The 23,102-nt window shown below is 43.7% G+C and overlaps 1 protein-coding gene across 1 annotated transcript in view; it reads left to right on the plus strand.

The window, feature by feature from the left end:
* Positions 1-4,232: 4,232 nt before the first annotated feature.
* CTTNBP2 (cortactin binding protein 2) overlaps positions 4,233-23,102 on the plus strand; it is a 97,984-nt gene continuing 79,114 nt past the window's right edge. The window contains exons 1-2 of the mRNA XM_075274206.1: positions 4,233-4,371; positions 20,845-20,952. Of these exons, the coding sequence (XP_075130307.1) occupies positions 4,309-4,371; positions 20,845-20,952 (171 nt within the window). The 5' untranslated portion in view covers positions 4,233-4,308. The remainder of the gene's footprint in view (positions 4,372-20,844; positions 20,953-23,102) is intronic.

Below are 23,102 nucleotides of genomic sequence, written 5' to 3' on the forward strand. Positions count from 1 at the left end.
AATCTGGGGGCAGAGATGGGGGGGACATGAATCTGGGGGCAGAGATGGGGGGACGAATCTGGGGGAAGAGATGGAGAGGACATGAATCTGGGGGCAGAGATGTGGAGACATGAATCTGGGGGCAGAGATAGAGAGGACATGAATCTGGGGGCAGAGATGGAGAGGACATGAATCTGGGGGCAGAGATGGGGGAGACATGAATCTGGGGGCAGAGATGGGGGAGACATGAATCTGGGGGAAGAGATGGGGGAGACATGAATCTGGGGGCAGAGATGGAGGGGACATGAATCTGGGGGCAGAGATGGGGGGGACATGAATCTGGAGACAGACATGAAGGGGACATGAAACTGGGGGCAGCGATGGAGGGGGGGACATGAAACTGGGGGAAGATGAAGGGTGTATATGAAGCTGGGGGAGAGATAGAGGGGGGACATATAATTTACGGGCGACTGTAGGAGGATTATACTGTGTGCGGGCACATGAAAAATGAATGAGGATGGGCGGAGTCAACATAAAAGTGGGCAGGGCTAAATTTGCCGCGGCACGCAGAGCACGCCGCACATTTTGTCCCTCTTTTGGTTCTTCAAAAGTTGGGAGGTATGGGTACAGGGGGCAATGGAAAGATGTTAGAAGGTGTACGGGGGGGGGATTGGGGATTGGGGGGGCATCGGGTGTGCGGCACTGTGGAGAGGGAACTGGGGCAATAATATATAATATATAAGTTTTTAGCTGGAGAACTACAAGGCATACAATACCTCCAAAGGTATGTGTGCTTTGTATTAATAATGATGTAGGTGGCTATGCTACTAGCATAGCAGCCTGTTTGGGGGTGGGACTTTCACTTTAAAGGAGTGTTCACATTGCGTTTTTGGCCTCCCTTGCCGGGATACGTTGGTAACCAGTCAGAATCAGCTACCCACTTATCCCTGCATGGAGAACTGCAGGCCCCCCTTTTTTTTAATGGCCAGTTCTTCGTGCAGGGATAAGTTGACAGCTGATTCTGACAGGTTACCAACGTATCCCGGCAAGGGAGGCCAAAAACGCAATGTGAAAAAGCCCTGAGGATTTATTAAGAGGGCTCTTATAGATGGTGTTGGCTCTCTATAGGGGCTGTCACACGTAGCAGATTATACCTGCAAATAGAAGAGATGGGGGGGACATGAATCTGGAGACAGACATGAAGGGGACATGAAACTGGGGGCAGCGATGGAGGGGGGGACATGAAACTGGGGGAAGATGAAGGGTGTATATGAAGGTGGGGGAGAGATAGAGGGGGGACATATAATTTACATATAATTAAGCCTTGTAACGCTGCTAAATAAAGGGAAATGTAATACATAATGGGTATGTCGCAAAATAAAGTAGTTTTAAAATGGCGGGGGGGGGGGGCAGACACTTAGGCTGTATGGGGCCCCAAAATTCCTGATGGCGGCCCTGCCTGCCTCCATCAATCATCTTGCTCACAGAGCTAAGGGGACCCTATTCTAAAGCAAGGGGGCAGGTAATATTTCCATTTAGCTATAAGTGAAAATCGCGTCGTTTTGTAGCAACTGCAAAGTGGATGGGATTCTTGCCAACTGTGTGGTAAAAACTGCAGCGCGGACACGCTGTGATTTCCAAGACTGGTGTGGTTTTGGAAATTGCAGCATGTCAATTATATTTACGGAAACACCAGTGGCTTCTCCGTAGATATAACTGTAACAGAAAGTCTGTGGAGGAAAACGCCGCAAACTTTCTGTTTAAAGCACTACGGGAAGAACTGCGATGCGTTCCCGCCATGGTTTTTCCGCAGCGCTAAGGCCGTGGGGCCTTAGCCTCAAGGTCTGGGCCACACACAGTGGTCACATTGAGCGATAACTGCAATGGGATATAATACAATGGACCCATCCAAGACAAAAGCCTTTACAGAAAACCGCGCTGGATATGAAGCAAGAAACTGACCTACTGTGGGTTCAAAAACTGTAGTCTGTAGCGCCATATGAGTGAATGGAGCACAGGTCACGCAAGTGCATTGGTGCTCCATTCACAAGCCGTAGGGGGATTTTCAGTCTCCCATCCTCATATATCCCCTGTGGGAGAATGCACAATATCAACGCTATATATGCTGTTTCCCTTGGCGCCAAAAGCATATTGTGTTTTCTACATAGGAATCTGCTACACCACATATCCAGAGATCTGACGAAGGGGTGCGTTATTATTTCGCCAAACCCCGAAATGCATTATCCAATAAAGTGTCTTGCATCCTTCATCTGTGTTTGTGCCATTAAGGAGAGCGCCACCTGTTTTTTCATCACTGTGCCCCAGTGTACTCTTCAGCTCTGCACCACCATCTACCCATGACTTCAGTCTGCCAGTTGGTTCGCCAGGGGTGTTTGCGACCTTCATTTCAGACTAATACGTCTCTTCATTGGACTGTGGACTCCCCAGATTTGGGACGACGGCTATCTTCCAGTCTAACTTGGAGGGTTGGATGGAGCTACTGTTTTGAACAATTTACTAGTGACCCAACAGGAGCGCAAACGTATTTGTGTTTTTTCTCTCCGAACCACTCCCTGTGGATAAGGGATAATTGTCCATTATGGGACAACTTCTTTAACTGTTCTGATGGCTTGGTCAGACCTGAAATTTTTTCCAGTTTGCCAGGATATCATACAGAATATCAAATGGTACGATATTCTTACTAATATTATAAATGTGAAAGTTTGTGGGTTTGGATGTTTGTTACTCAATCATGCAAAAACGGCTGAACGGATTTGAATGAAGTTTGGCACATACTGTAGATAGTTAGTAACCTCAATTAACACATAGGCTACTTTTTATCCCGGTAAATCACATGGCTTCACAACTGTTATGAATTTATGTTCACATACTATATTAAACTGCTCTTGGCAGCAGGCTGATAAAGCCAGGTCTGTTATCTCTTTTATGTAAACACACAGCTGACCCTCAGTCCATTGTATACACTCATTTGCATATTATCTGATCTGCTCCAGGCAGTGCTGACCCACTGAATGGGAAAACACCTTCAATCCAAATTGGCAGTTTGATCATTTTAAATGTACCAGGAAAAAGAAAATCTAATTTGTCGCAAAATTCTAAAACAATGAAGTATGAGGATTGCCAGACGTCAACAGACTTCTCCTGAAGTGAAGCTCAAGGGGATCATCGATGCCAACAAAACACTCGTTCACAGGCACAGTGCAAGGAACAAGTTCAGCGGCAGGCCAGCTTGACAGCTGCCGAAATACTGGCGCAGGCGGATCATCAACGCCAACAAAACACTTATTATATGGCAACCGAGCGAACTGCTGAGATGCCAGAACAATCACAAGCATGGCGTGAGGAACAAGTTCAGCAGCAGGACAGCTTGAGAGCTGCCGAAACACCGGAGCTGAATATAGGCGGATCATTGACGCCAACAGCACGCAAACGAAGTCACGGGCAGAAGCTAGTGAAGTATAATTAGTCCTGCAAAAATGTAGTCCTTGTATGGCTCTGTGAATGAGAAAGTAAAATAAAGTTATGGCTTTTGGAAGGCGGGTGTAAGAAAACAAAAATCCAAAAATTGCTGCGGCAGAAAGCTGTTTAGAGGGTTGGCTGGGGGTAGAGAGCATCACGAATATTCATGAAGAGTAACTGTTTCAGCTAGATACAATCTAGGACAGATGCATGTATGGGGGGAAAGATGCATTAGTATAGTGAGGAATACTGTAATATCATGTGATTTTCTATTGTGACCAGCCAAAGATACAGAAAAGCAACAATTTGCCATTCCAAATCATTTCAGGAAGGCTGTAAAAGTCAGGAATAGGGAGTCCACACACAAAGCATCCAATGTGGTCTGGGGGAGATTTGGTGAACAAGCAGTGGATTTACCATGTAAAATAATACAGTTTCGTTTCCATTTCCTACAAAGACAAGGCGACACTCCGGTATAGGGGATCTAGTTGATGTATTATTCATACAACTCTATCTTTATAGATATTTGCACTGCCATTGCCTTTAGGGTGTCCCTGTGGAAGCGTCCACAAGGCTCCAGAGCTCAGGGCTGTGGTACTGCCATGTTCCCTCCAGCTCAGTCACAGAAAGCTGATTCCCCTATGGCTATGTACAGTATGTGGCCACAGGCAGGAAAGGGTTAGCAGCCATTCCATGCAGCAGGTCCACACAGAGTTAACAGAGCTATGGCAGGCAGCAGGTAGGGGAGGAGCAGCAGGCTGTGGGTAATGGTATGCTAGTTGTGGGGGCTGTCCTCCACTGTCTCTGCTCTCCTCACTCTATACACTCTCAGTCTGTTACAGCACGAAGATGGCGACAGTTGGAGAGAGCGGGGAGCAGTCGTTTTCCTCAGAGCATGGGGAGACGGACAATGTAAGGAGGCTGTGGTGAGGGGGCCGCGCATGTGGGCTGTGCTGCTGATGATGAATGGGTCTGCAGTGCTCTGCAGTGTGTGCTATGTGCAGTGCAGCACTGCCTGTCAGCTCCATACAGCTGTACAAGGCTGGCCATGACCGCAGTGACCACTGTGACTAGTCTCAGGTCACCTCCTGTCCTGTGCTCCTGCAGTGCTCCCATCCATCAGTCAGTGCTTGGTGTCAGGGCTGTCAGTGACAGGGTCTCCTCTATTCCTCCAGTGCTAGAATATTGTGCAGAATTGCTTGGGCTGGTGACTGGTATTTGAGAATGCTCTAGGTCTAATAGATAAATGCACATGTAGTTGTGCTGACTTTGTCATTGCACATAGCGAATTGTGACCTCATATGATGTGTTTCTTATCTGTGGATTTTTACATAGGTCTGCAGATAAGCCTAGTGGTTTTTGCCTTGAATCAGGGCATCGTGCTAAGACGACGCAGCCCCCAGGCGATAGCGACATTCTGAGCTCTGCTACATTTCTACATAGTAGTTCATGAAAGGCAGGCAGGCAGTCAGTAAATGGCGTGCCGCTGGAGTATAAATAGTGGACATGTGCCAGGGTTTGGAGGTCTGGTCTGAGAGCTCTGTCCTGACACTGGGCTTCTTATGACATCTCTTCTATCAGAGATACTGTAGCTGTCAGCTCTGCATTACTGACATGAACCACTACTGGGACATCGCCTGCATTCATGTCACCAAGAATCCTGCATTGTTGTATTGGGAAACAGAAGTGCTTCAGTGCTATGTGCAGATGTCAGGCACATAGATGGTTAGCACTGATCTCTGATAATTCCTTATGTCTAGGAACTAATACGTGATCACAAGGTCATGTATAGATCTATATATGTTAGCTGGTCATGATGAGCTGCTTAGATATAAATACACTTTTGTTATATGTATATACTGCGCAGGTTTGCTAAAGGAAGCTCCAGTTTGAGGCTGCTTTGTGGACCTGTGTAAATCTGAAGTTTCCTAGTCTCTAGTATGTTGTGTAATATTTTTCTCTAATTCCCTGACACTATCTAATATTATTTCCTAGTACGATGTGTAATACTCTCTAATACTACATAATATTGTTCAGTAGTACTGTAAAATATTATTCCCTAATACCGTCCAGTGCTATCCTGCAATAGCGTATAATGCCATTATTCCTTTTCCAGCAGGAGTCATCCAATAATCAATGTGCAGGTTTGCAGGGTCTTTATTTGCCATGTTGTTGATCTGCAGGAACCATCAGCAGAATACACATTCCAGCAGCCTATTCTCTCTCCGTAGACTGCTGACACAGGCGCTTGGTTCACACTTACATTTTTTGCAGTATGTTTTTTTTGTGTTTTTTTCCAGTGACAATCATACCGTGCTTTGGGAAAGAAACATGCAATTGTGTAGTATACGTCTCCTATTGACTTGTAGTTGAATAGAAAAATACACTGTAACACATACATTTATTTGCTGTATTGAATGCAGTAGCAGTCTGTTACCTCAAAGAAAAATGAATGCCAAAAAGGCACATATTTGACCCTTAGGCACATGATAGCCATCATTATACATTTGGATATTTTTGTTCTATCCAAATCTATCCTTCAGATAAAGCCAGTAAACATGGTAAGGAGCCTCAGTGTACCAGAGAAAAAACCTGCAAAAATTGAAAGTGTGCATCCAGCATAACAACAAGCTTTTTGAGAATATTGGCATTTAGGCTGCTATAAACTGGAAGAGTATATTTTCTATGCATCATGCAGGCAGGAATTTCAGATGTGCATCTAATTATTGCTATTCTTTCACTAAGGACTAATGCAGATGGCTGTAATACAGATGTATTTTACAGTCCATAATACATCCGGAAATCCCATCTTGACCGCAGGTCTAATGACTCCAACTTTCAACAGCATAGATTCCTATAATGTTACTAGTTTAAGTGATTTGACTTGCAGTCGATACAGAATAAGTCCACATTGCAGGTGTCTGAAGAGGCTTCAGACATAACGTTGCAGATTGTTTGCATGGATTTTAGGGAAGAAAATCTGCAGCATAATACAGTAGCATTTAAGTCAATAAGATCTTCTTACTCACATGTACACAATGCAGATTTTTTGCCTGGAAATGGACATATGAGAGGGGTAATATATTAACACTATCTACAGTGTAGAAGGATTAAATGTGGCGCATCTCTTGGTGCACGGCCCTTTTTTTGCACAAATATGTGCCAAATTGATCATTCTGTGCTCCGCTTGATGGTTGTTATGAACGTGGGAAGGGACTGAATGACTCTAACTTACAGTAGAAGGCTGGTGTGAGTTATCCTTGAAACCAGTTCTGGAGTATGGGCGTACAGAACGCCTGTCTTAACAAATCCTTACCCATAGTGTGGATTTTAAATTTTCTGCAGAGATCTCATCTTTTTCAATTTCAACTGGGTGAAATTGGCATAAAAATCTAGAACATAGTTCACGTGCACATGTGGATTTTGGTGTGGGAAAATACACATGAAAAAAACACTTTTAGGCCGGGGCCCCATGGGCCTAACCCGCGCTAAAGCGCTGCAGGAACAACCGTGGCATGAATGCATTGCGGCTTCCTCCTGCAGCGCTTTGAACAGAAAGTTCACGGAGTTTTCCTCCACGGACTTTCTGTTACAATTATATCTATGGGAAAGCCACCGGCGTTTCCGTAGATATAATTGACATGCTGCGATTTTCAAAAACGTGACTGTTTTGGAAGTCGCAGGGTGTTTGCGATGCAATTTATTTCTGCAAAGTGGGCATGGGATTTGCATGAATCCCATGAAAGTACTATAAGGGCTAGTTCACACGGGGCTAGTGACTACATATTTTGGCCCTGATTTTGATGCGGGAAGCGCGTCAGAATCAGGACCAAAATGTGCCTGCCGTGGCTTCCCGCTCCGGAGTAGGCCCAAATGAATGGAAGGATTGTCTTGACGCGGACGCACTGCGTGTCCGCACTCAAGAAAGGGCAGGTCACTTCTTTTTTCCGCTAACGGGAACAAACCGCTAGCGGAAAAAGATCACTAGCGGTCTACATAGACCTCTATTGTGAGGGGGCAGATTTTGAGGTGGATTCCGCACCAAAATCCGCCCTCTCTTGCCCCATGTGAACTAGCCCTAACACGTCACAATTTTTCCTGCAGCGTTTCTGCTGCGGCCGAATCGCAGCGTTTCCAGCCTGTGGGGCCCCGGCCTTACACGTGTCCATGGCAGTAATTCTGGAACATCTATATTCCATTCACCCACAAACTGCATTTTATGGATTTCAATGGGAAATACCCTGATTTTGTGGCTGTAGCAATGAAGATCAATATCACCATTCTGTAGTAAATTTATAAGGTGACATTTAGCAGAACTGTCTCAGAGAAGGTGTTCTGCTTGCCAATAGAAACCTGATTTAAGTCTTCATTTTTCCATACTCTAGCACCAGAAAGTTGACATTTTTTCATTTTCTTTCATGTCATTGATATGAAAATCTGTTCTTTAAAGAGTTTGCCCAGCCCCTTCTGGGGTGCATGTCTCCATACAGAAACTAGCATCATTGAGGAGATGTTTTCTTAAAGAAGTCTTCACAAGGCGCCTTCAGTGGGAACACGTCTGGTTCTCTTTAGGGACAGCCACAAGTTGTGGCAACTCTGTGCTCTATTCTGACTAAGGTTGGGTACACGCCTGTGCCCGGTCTCTGCTTCTGATTCTGTTCCCCACTCCACTTTAAAAATGCGAAGAGAAAAGTCTTGAAAGCAGCACTTTTCTCTCTGCAGTTTGTGGGCAGAAAGGCAGTTTCCAAGGGTAATCACTTTGCGGATTCGGTTTCCGTTCGAGGGGTCCCCAAGCAGACCCCTTCGAACAGAAACCCAAACGCAGGTGCAATCCTAGTATAATAATAGCCTATCCTGAGTGTAGGACTAATACCCCTGTCTATTCTATCCATGTGCCTTAACAAGTTTTTTTTAAACCATAAGATATGCCATAAATGTTGGATTGGTGGGGGTCTGACAAGTAGAACCCTCTCTACTACTTAGAATGGGGCACTCCATTCCCAGATGCCTGTGTGGGAACTCTCCATTATGCTGTATGAAAGATGCAATATAGATAAACAGCTGAGTGCGTTCCATTGATATGTAGTTTAGAGATTGCATTATTTTCTGTATCAGCTGCTTCTGCCATTTTAGCCAAACTGTGAGTCTGCTTCGTGAAACACACAGTACTTGTAGTTTGTCTGCTGTGAAAGAGAAATGAGTCATGCACATATTGGATTCCAAAGTTTCTGAGCTGTGGCCATTGTTATTACTTAATGTTTCGGCTTTGTGAAGCCTGTGGAACCTTATGCCATACAACCTCATCACTTGTGGCCCAATAATTTGACTTTGTTCATAGCACATTTTAACTTCACCTGACATATCCACTAAATATACAGTAGTGATGTATGCCATAGAACGATATACATCTCACAAAAATTGACATGTACTACATGGGGCCTCATATGTACTAAAAAAGTGTTGTCACACCCTAATTACAAATGAACACAGCATTATGTCCCCACAGCCAGTGTCCCCAGCTCACATAATAGAGAAGCTGGCCTCTTAGCACTACCATTTATATAATAAAGGTATAAGTATGATAATGTTGTGTTGTTGGGGTCTGTCTATCTGCCCCTATGTGTGTTGTCTGTTAAATTTTGTATTTTCTTATATTAGCCTTCAATTCTGTAGAGAGTGAACTATAATATTGTTGACTTTTGTAATCTGTAGAGTATAAAAGTGGATGTAACAATTAAAGAGTACCTTTACATGTCCTCTGCACATGCGGTTTTATATACTGATAGAAAGCTTTCCCGTTATGTGCCCTAGGGCTGTGAAGATATCAGTGCCATTATAGGAGGGCATTCCTGACAGTCTAGCTGGGCTGTGAGGAACACCCCCCTGACGGTGCTCATCCATAGTCCTGTACTGTCAGAGGGGGCGTTCCTTACCGCCCAGCGATAACGCTGCGCTGTGAAGAACACCCACCAGTAAAAATCAGTAGATGAGTACAGTCAGGGAGGGCAGTCCTCACAGCTTAGCGCCATCCATGGGCGGTAAGGAATGCCCTCTCTGACAGTACCTCACAGCCCAGCTAGAATGTCAGGAATGCCCTTCTGACAGTGGGCAAAGATTGGTGCCGTTATAACAACACCAATATCTCCAACTTCAGGGCACATAACGGGAAAACCGACAGTGCGCTGAATTCAGTGCACTGTCAACTTTCTAGCGGTATATAAAACCGCATGTGCCTGAGGACATGAAAGCTCCTCTTTAAGCCCCTTGCAGATGACCATATGAAAGGTCAGTGTTCTATCTGGGTTTTTCCTGGATGACACACTGGCCCATTCATTTTTATGGGCCTGTACAAATGACCATGCATGGTGCAAGTCCTATTCCTGTCCAATCTTGTCGCCCTGCTTCTGCGACTCCGATTTATTGAATGAAAGGGGTAGCGCACTGATGACATCCTGTGCCGTTTATTCATGATCATATACAACCTGGCTTCTCAGGCTAGATTAGGCCAAGGCATGTAGTGTTGCATTATTTACAATGAATTCATTGATGTCCTGGTGCAGTGATATGTGGTATGTAGACAGATACACACCTACTATTTCATAAATAGGCTAGAGGATAATATTTGGATTTGGGAAAGTAATAACCAGTTGTTCCTGTTTTCTTATTGAATTTGCTTGGTAAATAACTTAAGCAGACATATCCATTGCAGTGTTGATGTGATTGTTGGCTGCCTTATAGAGAATACTCCCACAGACTTGCTTACATAATGAATTTCCCCTATTAGGCTACCGGACTAGTGTAGGATTTTCAGTGAGATCAAGTCCGTGGTGACCTTTACAGGGTGGCCCTTCTCCAGCACAGAACAGAGAATGTAATGGATACCTTTGGGTGTACAGTTTCAAGCTGGAAGAGGGGAATTACTAAATGAATAATTGTGCATTATGTCCATACAGTATGTTAGGGGGTGGGTTTCAAAGCATTGATATGCCTTAGTTATAGGCTTTCTGCTTCTTATATGCTAATGTGTTGCTAGGCAACATGGTTATCGTAGATTGGTAAGGTGACATGACTAAGTGACACTGCTAGATAATGTCTCAATTTGTTCTTATTGCAAAATCATTCATTCCCTAAAGGGTTCAGCATGGATAAGGCATGCACATATGTTGTGAGTCAAATGAAAAATAGGGCAATCAGTTCTATCATAGGAGCAAGAGTGGCTCAGTTATTAGCCTGGTAACAAGTACTTGCCTTCAGTCCTAGATTAGAAACCAACCAAGGGCAACATCTGCGCGGCGTTTCCTCCCACTCTCTGAAAAAGAATACGGACAAGTTAATTGGCATTCTATAAATTTAGCCCTAGTATGTGAATGTTAGAGATAGGAAACTTAGATTGTGAGCTCCAGGGTGTACAGGGGCTATCTCTGTACATCACTGCAGAATATATAAGCAACAGGAAAAATATACTGAAAGAGCCAAATGGAAGCTGTGTGATTGCGGTGCAGTCTTATATTTGTAGGTGTGGGTGTGTGTGTGTATGTATATATATATATATATATATATATATATATATATATATATATATATACTAAATATATATTTAACGCTTTACTGACCAATGACCTACTTGTTCGTCATTGGTCACAAGGGGCTGTATGGAAAGGGCTCAGGTCCCAACATCTATTGCACCTGTTAACACTTTAGATGCTCCAGTTAACCACTACCGTGGCATCTAAAGTGCACAGGCGCCTCCATCTTCTACCTATTGCCTCTGTCATCAGAGATTGGTGACCGGTTGCCATGACAGCCAGGAGCCTATTGGGAGCCATAGGCAGCGTGTAATGGAAGTCTATGGAATTAATACTATGCACTTTGATACATTAGTATTGCAGTGTTTTGTATAAGTGATCAGACTCCCTAAGGTTCAAGGTCAAACAATATTGTTAAAAGTATTAAAAAAAAAATGCAAAAATTCACTTCCCTTTACTTAGATTACATATAAAAATAAATTAACAACAATAAATATAAACCATTTAGGCTCTAAAATGTTCAAATTATTAAAATATCAAAATATTTATTGCACACAATGAATGTTGTAGCTAGAAAAAAAGTCAAAATGGCTAAATGGTATCAATCAAAATGACATCTTGTCATGCATAAAAAGACTCCTTACCCAGCTCCATACATGTCAATATGAAAAAATTATAAGTATCAGAAAAGCTAAGTTTGCAAAGTTTTTAATCTTTTAAAAGGTATCAAAAAATTACAAATACTATCGCTGTGATCACACTGACTCTCAGAATACAGGTAACATGCCATATTTATCGCTCAGTTAAAACCGTAAAAATTAAACCCATAAGAAATTGATACAAATGTGTTTTTTGTTTAGTTTTTTTCCAATTCCACCTCATTCTGATTTTATTTCCCCAGCTTCCCTGTACATTGTACAGGATATTGAATGGTGCCATTACAAAGTGCATTTTGTGCCGCAAATAGTAAGCCATCATGTGAGTCTGTGAACTGGAAAAAAATGTAAAAAAATGACTCTTGGAAAATGGGGAGGAAAAAAGAGATACGCAAAAACGAAAATTAACTTGGCCTGTAAGGGGATAATATTTAGCCTACTAAATACCCATTGCCAATAAAAAGCTAATTTACTTATGGATCCTTAAAGGGGTATTCCCATGACGCTTGTTCACTAACCTGCAGGCTGTTGTGCTCTTTTCACTTCCTGCTTTACTCGGCACATAGGTGGGCGGGGTTTCACTTGCACGGGATTGGTTGTAACTGAATTACCACACTGTGAAGCTGATGTAGCAGAGCTGGATTTGAGTCAGTTTGCATTACATACAGAGGTAACTCCTTGTCTCAGCCCTTATCATTCAATTAAACCGACTGATAAGAGTTCAGAAATCCCGGAGCTCTCACCTCCCCTATCTGAGAAGCTCCGCTACTTAAAAGACACAAACAGCTCAGAGCTGCTCCCATCCCTTCCCTCTCCCCCTGAGAGCAGGCAGCTACATCACTTGACAAATGAGCAAATAATCCCAAGGGCCATAGAAACGGAGTGTAAACAATGAAGTGAATAAATTAAGATAGCGGCCAAACAAAGCAGTTTTGATAAAGCAATGTATTTAGGAAAAGTCTTAAATCCACATAAACATTGCTTTATCAAAACTGCTTTGTTTGGCCACTATCTTAATTTATTCACTTCATTGTTTACACTCCGTTTCTATGGCCCTTGGGATTATTTGCTCATTTGTCAAGTGATGTAGCTGCCTGCTAGGATCCTTGTGATGGGACAACCCCTTTAAGTAGTGATCTCTAAGCTGAGGCCTATGATATTGATTGTAAACATAGGAATGTGTATATGGAAATAGATCTGAAAGTAAAGTGACTGTGCTGACTAGCACTGTCCATATTTATGGCAGTGTCACATAGGCCTAAGTCAAGAATAGCAGAGTGGTAGCGTAACATTCCAGTCTACTTTTGCAAAGAATGCTGTTTTGTTTTTTGTTTTTTTTACTTTTCTAATAGTCAATTGTTTACCATAACCACCTTTGGACTTACAAGTACGTGCAGCTGCATAAGGGGTTAAGCAAATGTGATTGCCCGTTACACTCCATTGCATGATTCATCAATAGGGCTTTACCTGGTTATTTAACCCTTTAGATGGTACATATGTTACTGATCTCAGCACCTATAGGAGATGCACATTGCAAGGATGCTGCCTTTTGTTTGCTAATAGAAAGTACAGTGTTATTGACACTTATTGTTATTGTACATTCATAGCACGTCCTCTAATGTGGCACGTATTTGGAAAGTTAGGGTGCATTTGGAAGCAGAACTGCATCTAAACTGTGTCAGAAAAAACGTATGCAGTTTTGATGCTGTTTTTTGTGCGTTTTTTTTTTTTTCCTTTAACAGGTGAAATGTTCATTTTACAAGTAAGGGCTCGTTCACATCTGCGTTGCCCTCTCCGTTGTGCAGGTTTCTGTTTCCTGCATAAAACAGAGCAGGATACGGAAACCTGCAGGAGTCTCTCACCCATTCATTTGAATGGGTGAGAGAGATGTCCGGCCGTGAGCGGCGGTGAGCGTTTTGCGCTCTCCGCCGCGAAACCGGGTTTTATAATCTGGACACAGTCGGACATGCAGTACTCTGTGTCCGGATTAAAAAATCCGGTTTCGCGGCGGAGAGCATAAAATGCTCACCGCCGGACCCGGTCTGTGCTTTGCGTCTTCTGGCATGCAGAAGACGGAAAGCACAGAACGGAAAGAAGAACGCAGGTGTGAACCTAGCATAAAATGCATTTATTTAAGAAACATTGCTAAGGCTCGGTTCTGCGTTCAGGTTTCCATTTGAGGGAGTCCGCTTTGGGATCCCCGAAACAGAAACCTAATCCGCAAAAAACAGCAGTTGCTTTAAACCTGAGTTCACACTGAGATTTTTGGTCCGGATTTTGATGTGGAATCTGGCTCCAAAAAACACCTCCCAATTACTTCAATGGGAGCCATTCACTTATTTTTCCAGTAGCGTTTTTTTCCTGCTCACGGAAAAAAGAAGCAAGCTGCCCTATCTTGCCGCGGATTCCATGGCATGACACTCCCTCCCAACTAGGCCCATTCATTTGAGTCTAATCTGGAGCGGATTTTTTGGAGCGGATTTTGAGGCGGATTCCTGCATCAAAATCCTATCCGAAAAACTCTGTGTGAACTCAGTTTAAGGAAACCCGCAGACCTAATAGACTATAATGGGGTCCTTGTGGTTTCCGCCCTAAAAGGGCTTGAAGCTCTTTTCTCTCTGCATTTTTCATGCGGAAAGGGGAAAGGAATTCCCTAATTTAGTAAAAGCGTTGGTGTGAACCCAGCATAACAAGGACATAGAAAATGCATGCAGTATTATTTGCAACCAGCTACTCTGTGCAAAGTCATCCTTAGTCTAAGGCAGCATTCACACTGAGTAACGCTGGCGTTTTTTGTGCTTATTTTGGCACGTAGCGCCGCGTAAACGCCACGTTTGCGCCGTACAACGCGACCGCAAAATAGCACGGCGCAAACACAGCGTCTACGTGGCGCTACGTGCCAAAATAAGCACAAAAAATGGCAGCGTTACTCAGTGTGAATGCTGCCTAAGACCCCACATTGTTGAACACAGGTTAGACCAGGGGTCTCAAACTCGCGGCCCGCATGCGGCCCCCTGAACAATTATGTGCGGCCCGCACAAGCCTAGGGACGCCGGATCCGAGTTGAATACATTGCGAGATGATTATATCCACTAGCCGCTACGTTCCGGCTAGTGGACATATAGGCGCAATGTGATGACGTCACATCATCACATCGCGCCTACAGGTCTATTAGTGAAACTGCAGAGTGCGGCAGGGGAGCGTTGGATGGTGAGTATAAGTGTTTTTTTGTGTGTTAAAGAGGACCTTTCACCATTTTGCCCACAGGCAGTTTTATATACTGCCGGAAAGCTGACAGTGCGCTGAGTTCAGCACACTGTCGGCTTTCCCGATGTGGGCCCAGTGTGAAGAGCTTACGGTCCGGTACCGTAGCTCTTCTATGGTCAGAAGGGCGTTTCTGACACTTAGCCAGAGACGTCCTTCTTCACAGCACAGCCAATCGCGCTGTACTGTGGAGCGGGGAGGAATGCCCCCCTCCCTCCGTGATAATGCTCGTCTATGGACGAGCACTGCGAGCAGAGGGAGGGGGCGTTCCTCCCGGCTCTCACAGTACAGCGCGATTGGCTGTGCTGTGAAGAAGGACGTCTCTGACTGACTGTCAGAAACGCCCTTCTGACCATAGAAGAGCTACGGTACCGGACCGTAAGCTCTTCACACCGGGCCCACATCGGGAAAGCCGACAGTGTGCTGAACTCAGCGCACTGTCAGCTTTCCGGCAGTATATAGAACTGCCTGTGGGCAAAATGGTGAAAGGTCCTCTTTAAACATTGAGGTGGAATGAAGGGGCTCATGACACTGGGGCTAGACGAAGGGAGAGGGGAGAACGGCATGACACTGGGGCAGAAATGGAGGGACATGAATCTGGGGGAAGAGATGGAGGGACATGAATCTGGGGGAAGAGATGGGGGGACATGAATCTGTGGGCAGAGATGGGGGGACATGAATCTGGGGGCAGAGATGGGGGGGACATGAATCTGGGGGCAGAGATGGGGGGACATGAATCTGGAGGCAGAGATGGGGGGACATGAATCTGGGGGCAGAGATGGGGGGACATGAATCTGGGGGCAGAGATGGGGGGACATGAATCTGGGGGCAGAGATGGGGGGACATGAATCTGGGGGCAGAGATGGGGGGACATGAATCTGGGGGCAGAGATGGGGGGACATGAATCTGGGGGCAGATGAAGGGTATATATGTAACTGGGGGAAAGATGGAGGGGGGGACATATAGTTTACGGGTGACTGTAGGAGGATTATACAGTGTGGGGGCACATGAAAAATGAATGAGCGGAGTCAATATAAAAGTGGGTGGAGCTAAATTTGCCACAGTGCGGCCCGCCGACTGGCTGGGATCTTGCTCTGCAGCCCACATGCTGAGTTGAGTTTGAGACCCCTGGGTTAGACCCTGAGTTTATCTCTGCGTATTTTCGTCCCTTATTAGGCTAAAGCCTTTTGTAGAGAGCCAATATGTACGGCAGAAAAAACTATGGCGGAAACGTGCTTTTCACAAAGAGTCTGTAGACTTTTCCTCTGTGCACTTCTGCTTCAATTATACCTATAGGGAAAACACCAGTGTTTCCATAGGTATATTTGACATGCTTTGATTTACAACAACGCAACGGTTTTTTTTAAAATCGCAACATGTCCTATTAAAGACTACTACATTGAAATCAATGGGATCCGCTCAGGAGTTTCTTCCGGCTCCCAGAAAAAAGAAGCGAGATTTTCATTCTTTAGGCCGCCTCGCGATTCGGCCTGAAGACACTCCCTCCTCCGGACTAGGCCCATTCATTGGGCCTTATCCGGAGCGGAGTGCACGGCTGGATGCCATTGCACTGCATCGGCTTTCAGTCGTGGCTACCCCGCTTTTGGACCAGAACCTGAGGCGGCCTCCGGTCCGAAAAATCCGGTGTGAACTTACCCTCAAGGTTCAGTCACACAACAGGATTCAACAATCCCTTTATGAATCAATTCACACAACCATTATTTTAACTGTTCATGTGAATGATCCAAGAAAATTACTTGATATTTTTGTGCCAATTTCACAGATCCTTCAATAGACTCATGTCTGAGGGATTTGTGAAAACAGATTACCCACAGGTGCAAATGCAGAGGAAACCTCTCTGGACTTTCTGTGAAAAGCGCTGGGGGAAAAAACGTGATGCGTTGCCACTGCATTTTTTTCCACAGTGCTTTTTTTCTGAGGCCCGCTATGTGAGGCCTTGGCCAAGGAGGTTTTCCGGGGCTAAAATTCAGATGACTTATTATAGCATATAGATTAACAATATGAGCCCAGTACAGGTCTAACACTCGGCATCTGTGACCATCATCTATTTGACGCAATGCTCGAGGTTCCACTTTGCAGGCTTTTGAAGTCTGCAATGCAGGATAAGAAAGGCATCTTTGGAAAGTGTAGAAGCAGCCATGCAAAGTACTGTGTTTGGTGTGATACTTATTGTAAGTGTAATAAGCTGCAGACTGTTTACTAAGCATTGCTGATTCATGATTCAGAATATTTCATTATATATAATTATTATTGTGGGGAAATCCAGATGACTTCATCCCCTTTATTTCCTGTAACAATACACTCTCCCAGTACAGTCATTATTTTCTAATTGTCATGTGACCTCTCTAATCCTGAGCCAGGGATGACGGTTGGGCAGTTAAAGAAAACAATGGAAGCAAACAGTCATTTCCTTGTGGTTATTATTCCACTAGTATATACCTGTAGTGTATCAGATATTCAGATTACAGATTGATCTGCAGCCTACTAGTATTCAGTACACTGTTTTACAGCACAGCAAAAAGCTGACTATCGACTCTTAATGGCAAGATGCCGTAGAGATGAAAAAACTGCTCTTTCAAGCAGGAACATTGGGAAGATTTATTTTTCTAAGTTTCTGTAGACAAATGCATACTTCCTCTAATGCCTGTCAAATAATAATGAAGCTGTGTTTGGGTTATACATCTTTAAGGCTGGATCACTACAGCATCTTGTCTGAAAGAGAAGTGTTTGGAAGGTTGGTGCTTGCTATTCTTGGGAACACAGCCAATATTTTAATATATACAGAATGTGTAGATGTAGGGCTTGGATAGTATCAGGAGAAGCGTGCGATGCGGTGAATAATTGTGATGACTGCAGTGAAATGTCAATATTTAAACATGAGGTTATGTTGGTCCTTTAAGCAGAAAAGAAAGTCAATAAGCTGTTTCCATGATTCGCTACTGCTGTCCATACACATGTAACATTTTCACAATTTTCATGCTATTTGCTGTAGAATTAGGCCTCTTGCGAGATCTTTTCCAGCTCTGTAAACTTGTTATTAAATGTGATTTTATTATTCATATTAAGTTAGTTTTTTTCTAAAGATAAACAGATGCTACAAAATATGGTTTTGACACGCACATTATAAATCCTCTAGTTGTACATAAGATTTTGGGGTTTGATGCAAGAAATAATTGCATATGGATGACCTATTCCTATGTTAGGGTGCATTCACACTGAGTAAACGCTAGCTTATTCTGAACGTAAAACACGTTCAGAATAAGCGGCGTCTAATGCAGCTCCATTCATCTCTATGGGAGCCGGCATACGAGCGCTCCCCATAGAAATGAATGGGCTGCTTCTTTCACTCCAAGCAGTCCCATTGAAGTGAATGGGAAGTGCTGGCGTATACGGCAAGCTCTGCTCATGCCGAGCCGTACACGCCGGCACTTCCCATTCACTTCAATGGGACTGCTCGCAATGAAAGAAGCAGCCCATTCATTTCTATGGGGAGCGCTCGTATGCCAGCTCCCATAGAGATGAATGGAGCTGCTTTAGACGCCGCTTATTCTGAACGTGTTTTACATTCAGAATGAGCTGCCGTAAACGTAGTGTGAATGCACCCTAAGGGCTCGTTCACACGGAGTAAATGCGCCGCGCAATGTGGCGTGTTTACAGCGCGTGTACGGCGCGTTTTTTTTACGGTGCGCGATTACGCCGCGTTAACGACGCGTAAACGCGGCGTAATCACTCACCGTAAAAAAACGCGGCGTACACGCGCTGTAAACGCGCCACATTGCGTGGCGCATTTACTCCGTGTGAACGAGCCCTTAGGGTGCATTCACACTACGTTTACGGCAGCTCATTCTGAATGTAAAACACGTTCAGAATAAGCGGCGTATAAAGCAGCTCCATTCATTTCTATGGGAGCCGGCATACGAGCGCTCCCCATAGAAATGAATGGGCTGCTTCTTTCACTGCGAGCAGTCCCATTGAAGTGAATGGGAAGTGCCGCCGTGTACTGCTCGGCATGAGCAGAGCTTGCCGTATACGCCAGCACTTCCCATTCACTTCAATGGGACTGCTCGGAGTGAAAGAAGCAGCCCATTCATTTCTTTGGGGAGCGCTCGTATGCCGGCTCCCATAGAGATGAATGGAGCTGCTTTAGACGCCGCTTATTCTGAACGTGTTTTACGTTCAGAATAAGCTAGCGTTTACTCAGTGTGAATGCACCCTTAGGTCATCAATTCCTGCTTAGGGATGCCAACACCTGAGACCCCCCATAGGGAAACTGTATAAAATGAAATAGTTGCTGATGACCTATGCTTCAGTTAGGTCATCAATAATCAATATCTGCTTGTAGGGGTTTCAACTGATCGAAGTGACAGCTGTACTTCTACTTCATCAGCCAGTGATGGTATATCAGTTCATGTGTCAGAAGGCCTGTTTGCCGCTCATACCCTATTTAAGTTATTGGGGCTGAACTTCAATACCAAGTACAGCCCCAACACTGTGTAGTAATGTGCTTTGTGTTCAGTGAAGAGACGGTGCTCACCCAAATGCTGTGGTCTCTTTAAACACCTGATCAGTGGGAGTTCTAGGTGTCACCTTTAAGATATACAGTACATATATTGCAGATCTTTCATTACTAAAAAATAATCTTTAGTGATGTAACCAGAGCCTAATGGACCCCAGAGCAAACTTGCAACTCCTCACGTAAATTATATCCAAAATTATTATGTCCCTCTGTGCACTTTCCCTATGCTTCTTCAACACAGACCATACGCCATAGGGTTCCCACCCACAGCATGCAGCCCAGGTAGCCAGCATGCTTTATACAAAAAGAAACGTAGATGTGGTGTGCAGAGGCATGGGACTCCCTTCCCCTTTACAACTTCTGAAAACACATTTGTTCCATCCCACACATAACCTGACCAATTGTTAATAATCTGACAATCGTTATGGAGGCTTATAATGTCTATAGCAATACAGATTTCTTTGCACTCAACATGATTCCTAAAGGTGTTAATACACATTTATGGCCCAACAAACCAAAGGTGAGTTATGTTAGGTTCACACTAGGACTGGCTCTCTGTTGTTTGAGTCTGTAGAGGGACCCAAACGCAGTGCGATGGACCACTACAGTGGTTTGAATGGGGTCGGGCAGATCCGTTGACTATAATGAGGTCTATTGCGTGTCTGTCATGTTGAAACTGAAAACAGTGGAGAAAAAAAGTCCTCCGACGATTTTTGGCAGACTCTGTGGCGCAGATGTGAACCTAACCTTACTCCTAGTTGTCATACTCTCATACATTTATTGCTGTATAAGTCTATTGCTGTCCTCCTATGACAAGAAGGAGAGCAACAGACTCTAAGGACAGTCAAGTGAACTTAGCCTTAACCGATACCTGATTTAATTAAAAGTTGAAATATGTGTGGGGTCTTGCTGATAGTGACGATTTAACAATGTCTGCTGATGTGATGTAATATTTTTATGAAGTTGCTATTCAGATGTATTTGCTGAAGTTAGTGCATTTGACTAGTACTACACTTTGTTTTAGGCTGAGCTACATACAGACGTCCGTCTCATAACAGCATCAGTAGCCACTTTTGCCTTACTGTCACGCAGATGGTATTTTCAGCCCATACCTCTAGTCTTAATATATTGTGCTATAGAAGGCATGAATCAGTGCAGTATCTTTAGTTACTTACTGAATACATATAGGAATAGTCACAGAACAATGTGATATTATACAAGCTGAACATTTGCTTTGATTGAGATTGGTAACTAATGATATCCCAGTTCTCACACTTAATTTGGTTCAGTAAGCGACTCCTCCACTTTTCCCAGTTTTGATAAATCTTCCTTTGTTCAAAACATGCCAGACAGAAGCGACTAATAAGCTGTTTTCATAACAACTTCTTTCTTTAATTTCTAGACGAAAGATTTTAATATGGAAAATTTGAGCAAGCCGGAACTGCGTTTCCTTTTAAGTATATTAGAAGGAGAGCTAGAAGCAAGGGACCTCGTGATAGAAGCCTTAAGGGTAAGTTTTATTTCTCATGTTCTCTTATTTTTAATAATTCACTACACATTTTAATGAGAGTAGCAAGTCGAAAATTTGTTAGATGCTACTTTACGAAATGTCAGAATTGACAATTACTAATGTTACTAAGTAACGCATTGTGTTGGTATGTGTCCGTCCATATTTGTATGCATTCCTGTGATTTCTGCACTAGGGAGCCCCCCTCACTTATTTTCTTTTGCATCCTAGTTACTAACACATTGATGGTTTTGTGTTTGTTTCTTATTGACCACAGGGGCTGCAACAGGCAATGCTGGACCTTGTCCACGAACATTTATAAGAGCCCTGCTCCTTTTATCTAATATTTTGATGACAATGGGGTGGCAAACATAAAGCACTACCTTAAATACATCAGATAATCCCTCAATGGGGAGGGAGTCTACCAACAATTGCAAGTAGAGATGGGTGAACCTTTGAAGATTTGTTTAGTTTCGAGTTTGGGTGGTTCGATTCAAAGATTTGTTTTGGGTCGAATTAGTTTTTTATAAGCCAATTTAAACTCTGATTTGTGACACAATGTATGACACACAGGGTTCCTAGGACTCTAACCCATTTCTAGCTCTCTAGGGCAAATACAACTGAAGTTATGTCAAAGGGACAGCGACATATCAGTGGATACAAACTGTTAGTTTAGCCATCCACTGCCCTGCCACTTTTTTACACTTTGTAACATTTGAAACACTCCAAAAATTAGCTGTTAGTTTTGCGGAATGATGTTTGCCTGTTCTTTGTTTTTGTTTTTCTTTTCATACACATGGCGGTTATATTTTATACAAACATTAGCTAGTTTAATGCAACAGGTTTCTTATTTTGAAGAAAAATTTGTGGCAGTGTGCCTGGTTAAAAAGTGAAAAAGAAGTGACTTTCCAAAAAAAAAAAAAAAAAAAAAAATGTTCCCTTTATGGAAGCAGAATGCTGCACCAACTTGGCTTTCTTATTGGGAGAACAGATTGTGGGGATAACGTCACTCCTTAGGGAGAGACCACCTTCTCAGGTGTGTGGAGACTTATAGCCATAGTTGCTCCACTGCAAAGGAACATGGGAAGAATATGCAAATCTGTCTCCCAAGATGTAAACAGGGAGACAGAGGGCAGCATAACAGAGGCACTGTCTCCCTGTTTACATCTTGGGAGACAGATTTGCATATTCTTTCCATTATTGGGAGAAGCAATAGTGGGGATTTTTTTTTGTTTTATTTTGTTATTATGGCATGGGCAGCTACAGATTTGTAGCAAATTGTCAGCATACCTGAACTGCCTGCCAGATGGAAAGAGAACAATAGGCTTTTAAATAAACTTTGTGTTGGAGGAGTGACACTTACAGAATTTCATGAAATATCTGTGGCACAATGTCAGTCAAGCTGTGTACAGAGTCTGTCTCAATAATATGCCAATTCTGTCTCTCCTTGGAAACCATGGAGACATTTTGACATTATAAACATTATAAAAGTACAGAAATCCAAAAATATGCTTGCTACTATGTGAGCAACAAAGCATACAGGGTGTGCACAGACCCAGGGACTTGTCATTTTTGGCCCTGTTAGCCTTTGTGATCCTTGTCATCATCATGATCATCATTATCTTAAAGTAAATAAGGGTTAGCCTTCTCCTCTTTCTTGATCTCTAATATAGGAGTCCTGGGGCCTCTACCACAATGACCCAGATGCTGTTCTTCATTCTCCTCAAATTCCTCTTGCCCCACGCCAGGGTAATGACTTTGACCAAGTGGTGAAAGTTGTTCTTCTTCCATCCGTTACTGCATGAGTTTGTTTCCTATAGTATATATGTTAAAGGGATGACCTCACTGAAGATCTAGTTATCCCTGCTGACAGTTTTGATGGCCTCCAACTTTACTGCCTCCTCCTGCTCACAAAGACACTCTGGCATGTGCAGCTCCATGTACGATTCACCTTACTCCCGAAGAATGAGGAGTGGGATCAATAGTTTGCCTTTCTGAATCTGGGGGTGGGAAGGGGTCCAGTGAGGAGAAATCAGAGGAGGCACATGGGCCCTACCTGATGTTGCAACTGGGCCTTCACAACTGGGGTGGTGTCAGTGCTACTACCTGGCCTTGTTGCTTTTCCACTCTGTGTCCTCAAAACAGTGACCCAG

The sequence above is a fragment of the Leptodactylus fuscus genome, chromosome 5, assembly GCF_031893055.1.
Source record: "Leptodactylus fuscus isolate aLepFus1 chromosome 5, aLepFus1.hap2, whole genome shotgun sequence".
In the NCBI taxonomy this organism is placed as follows: Eukaryota; Metazoa; Chordata; class Amphibia; order Anura; family Leptodactylidae; genus Leptodactylus; species Leptodactylus fuscus.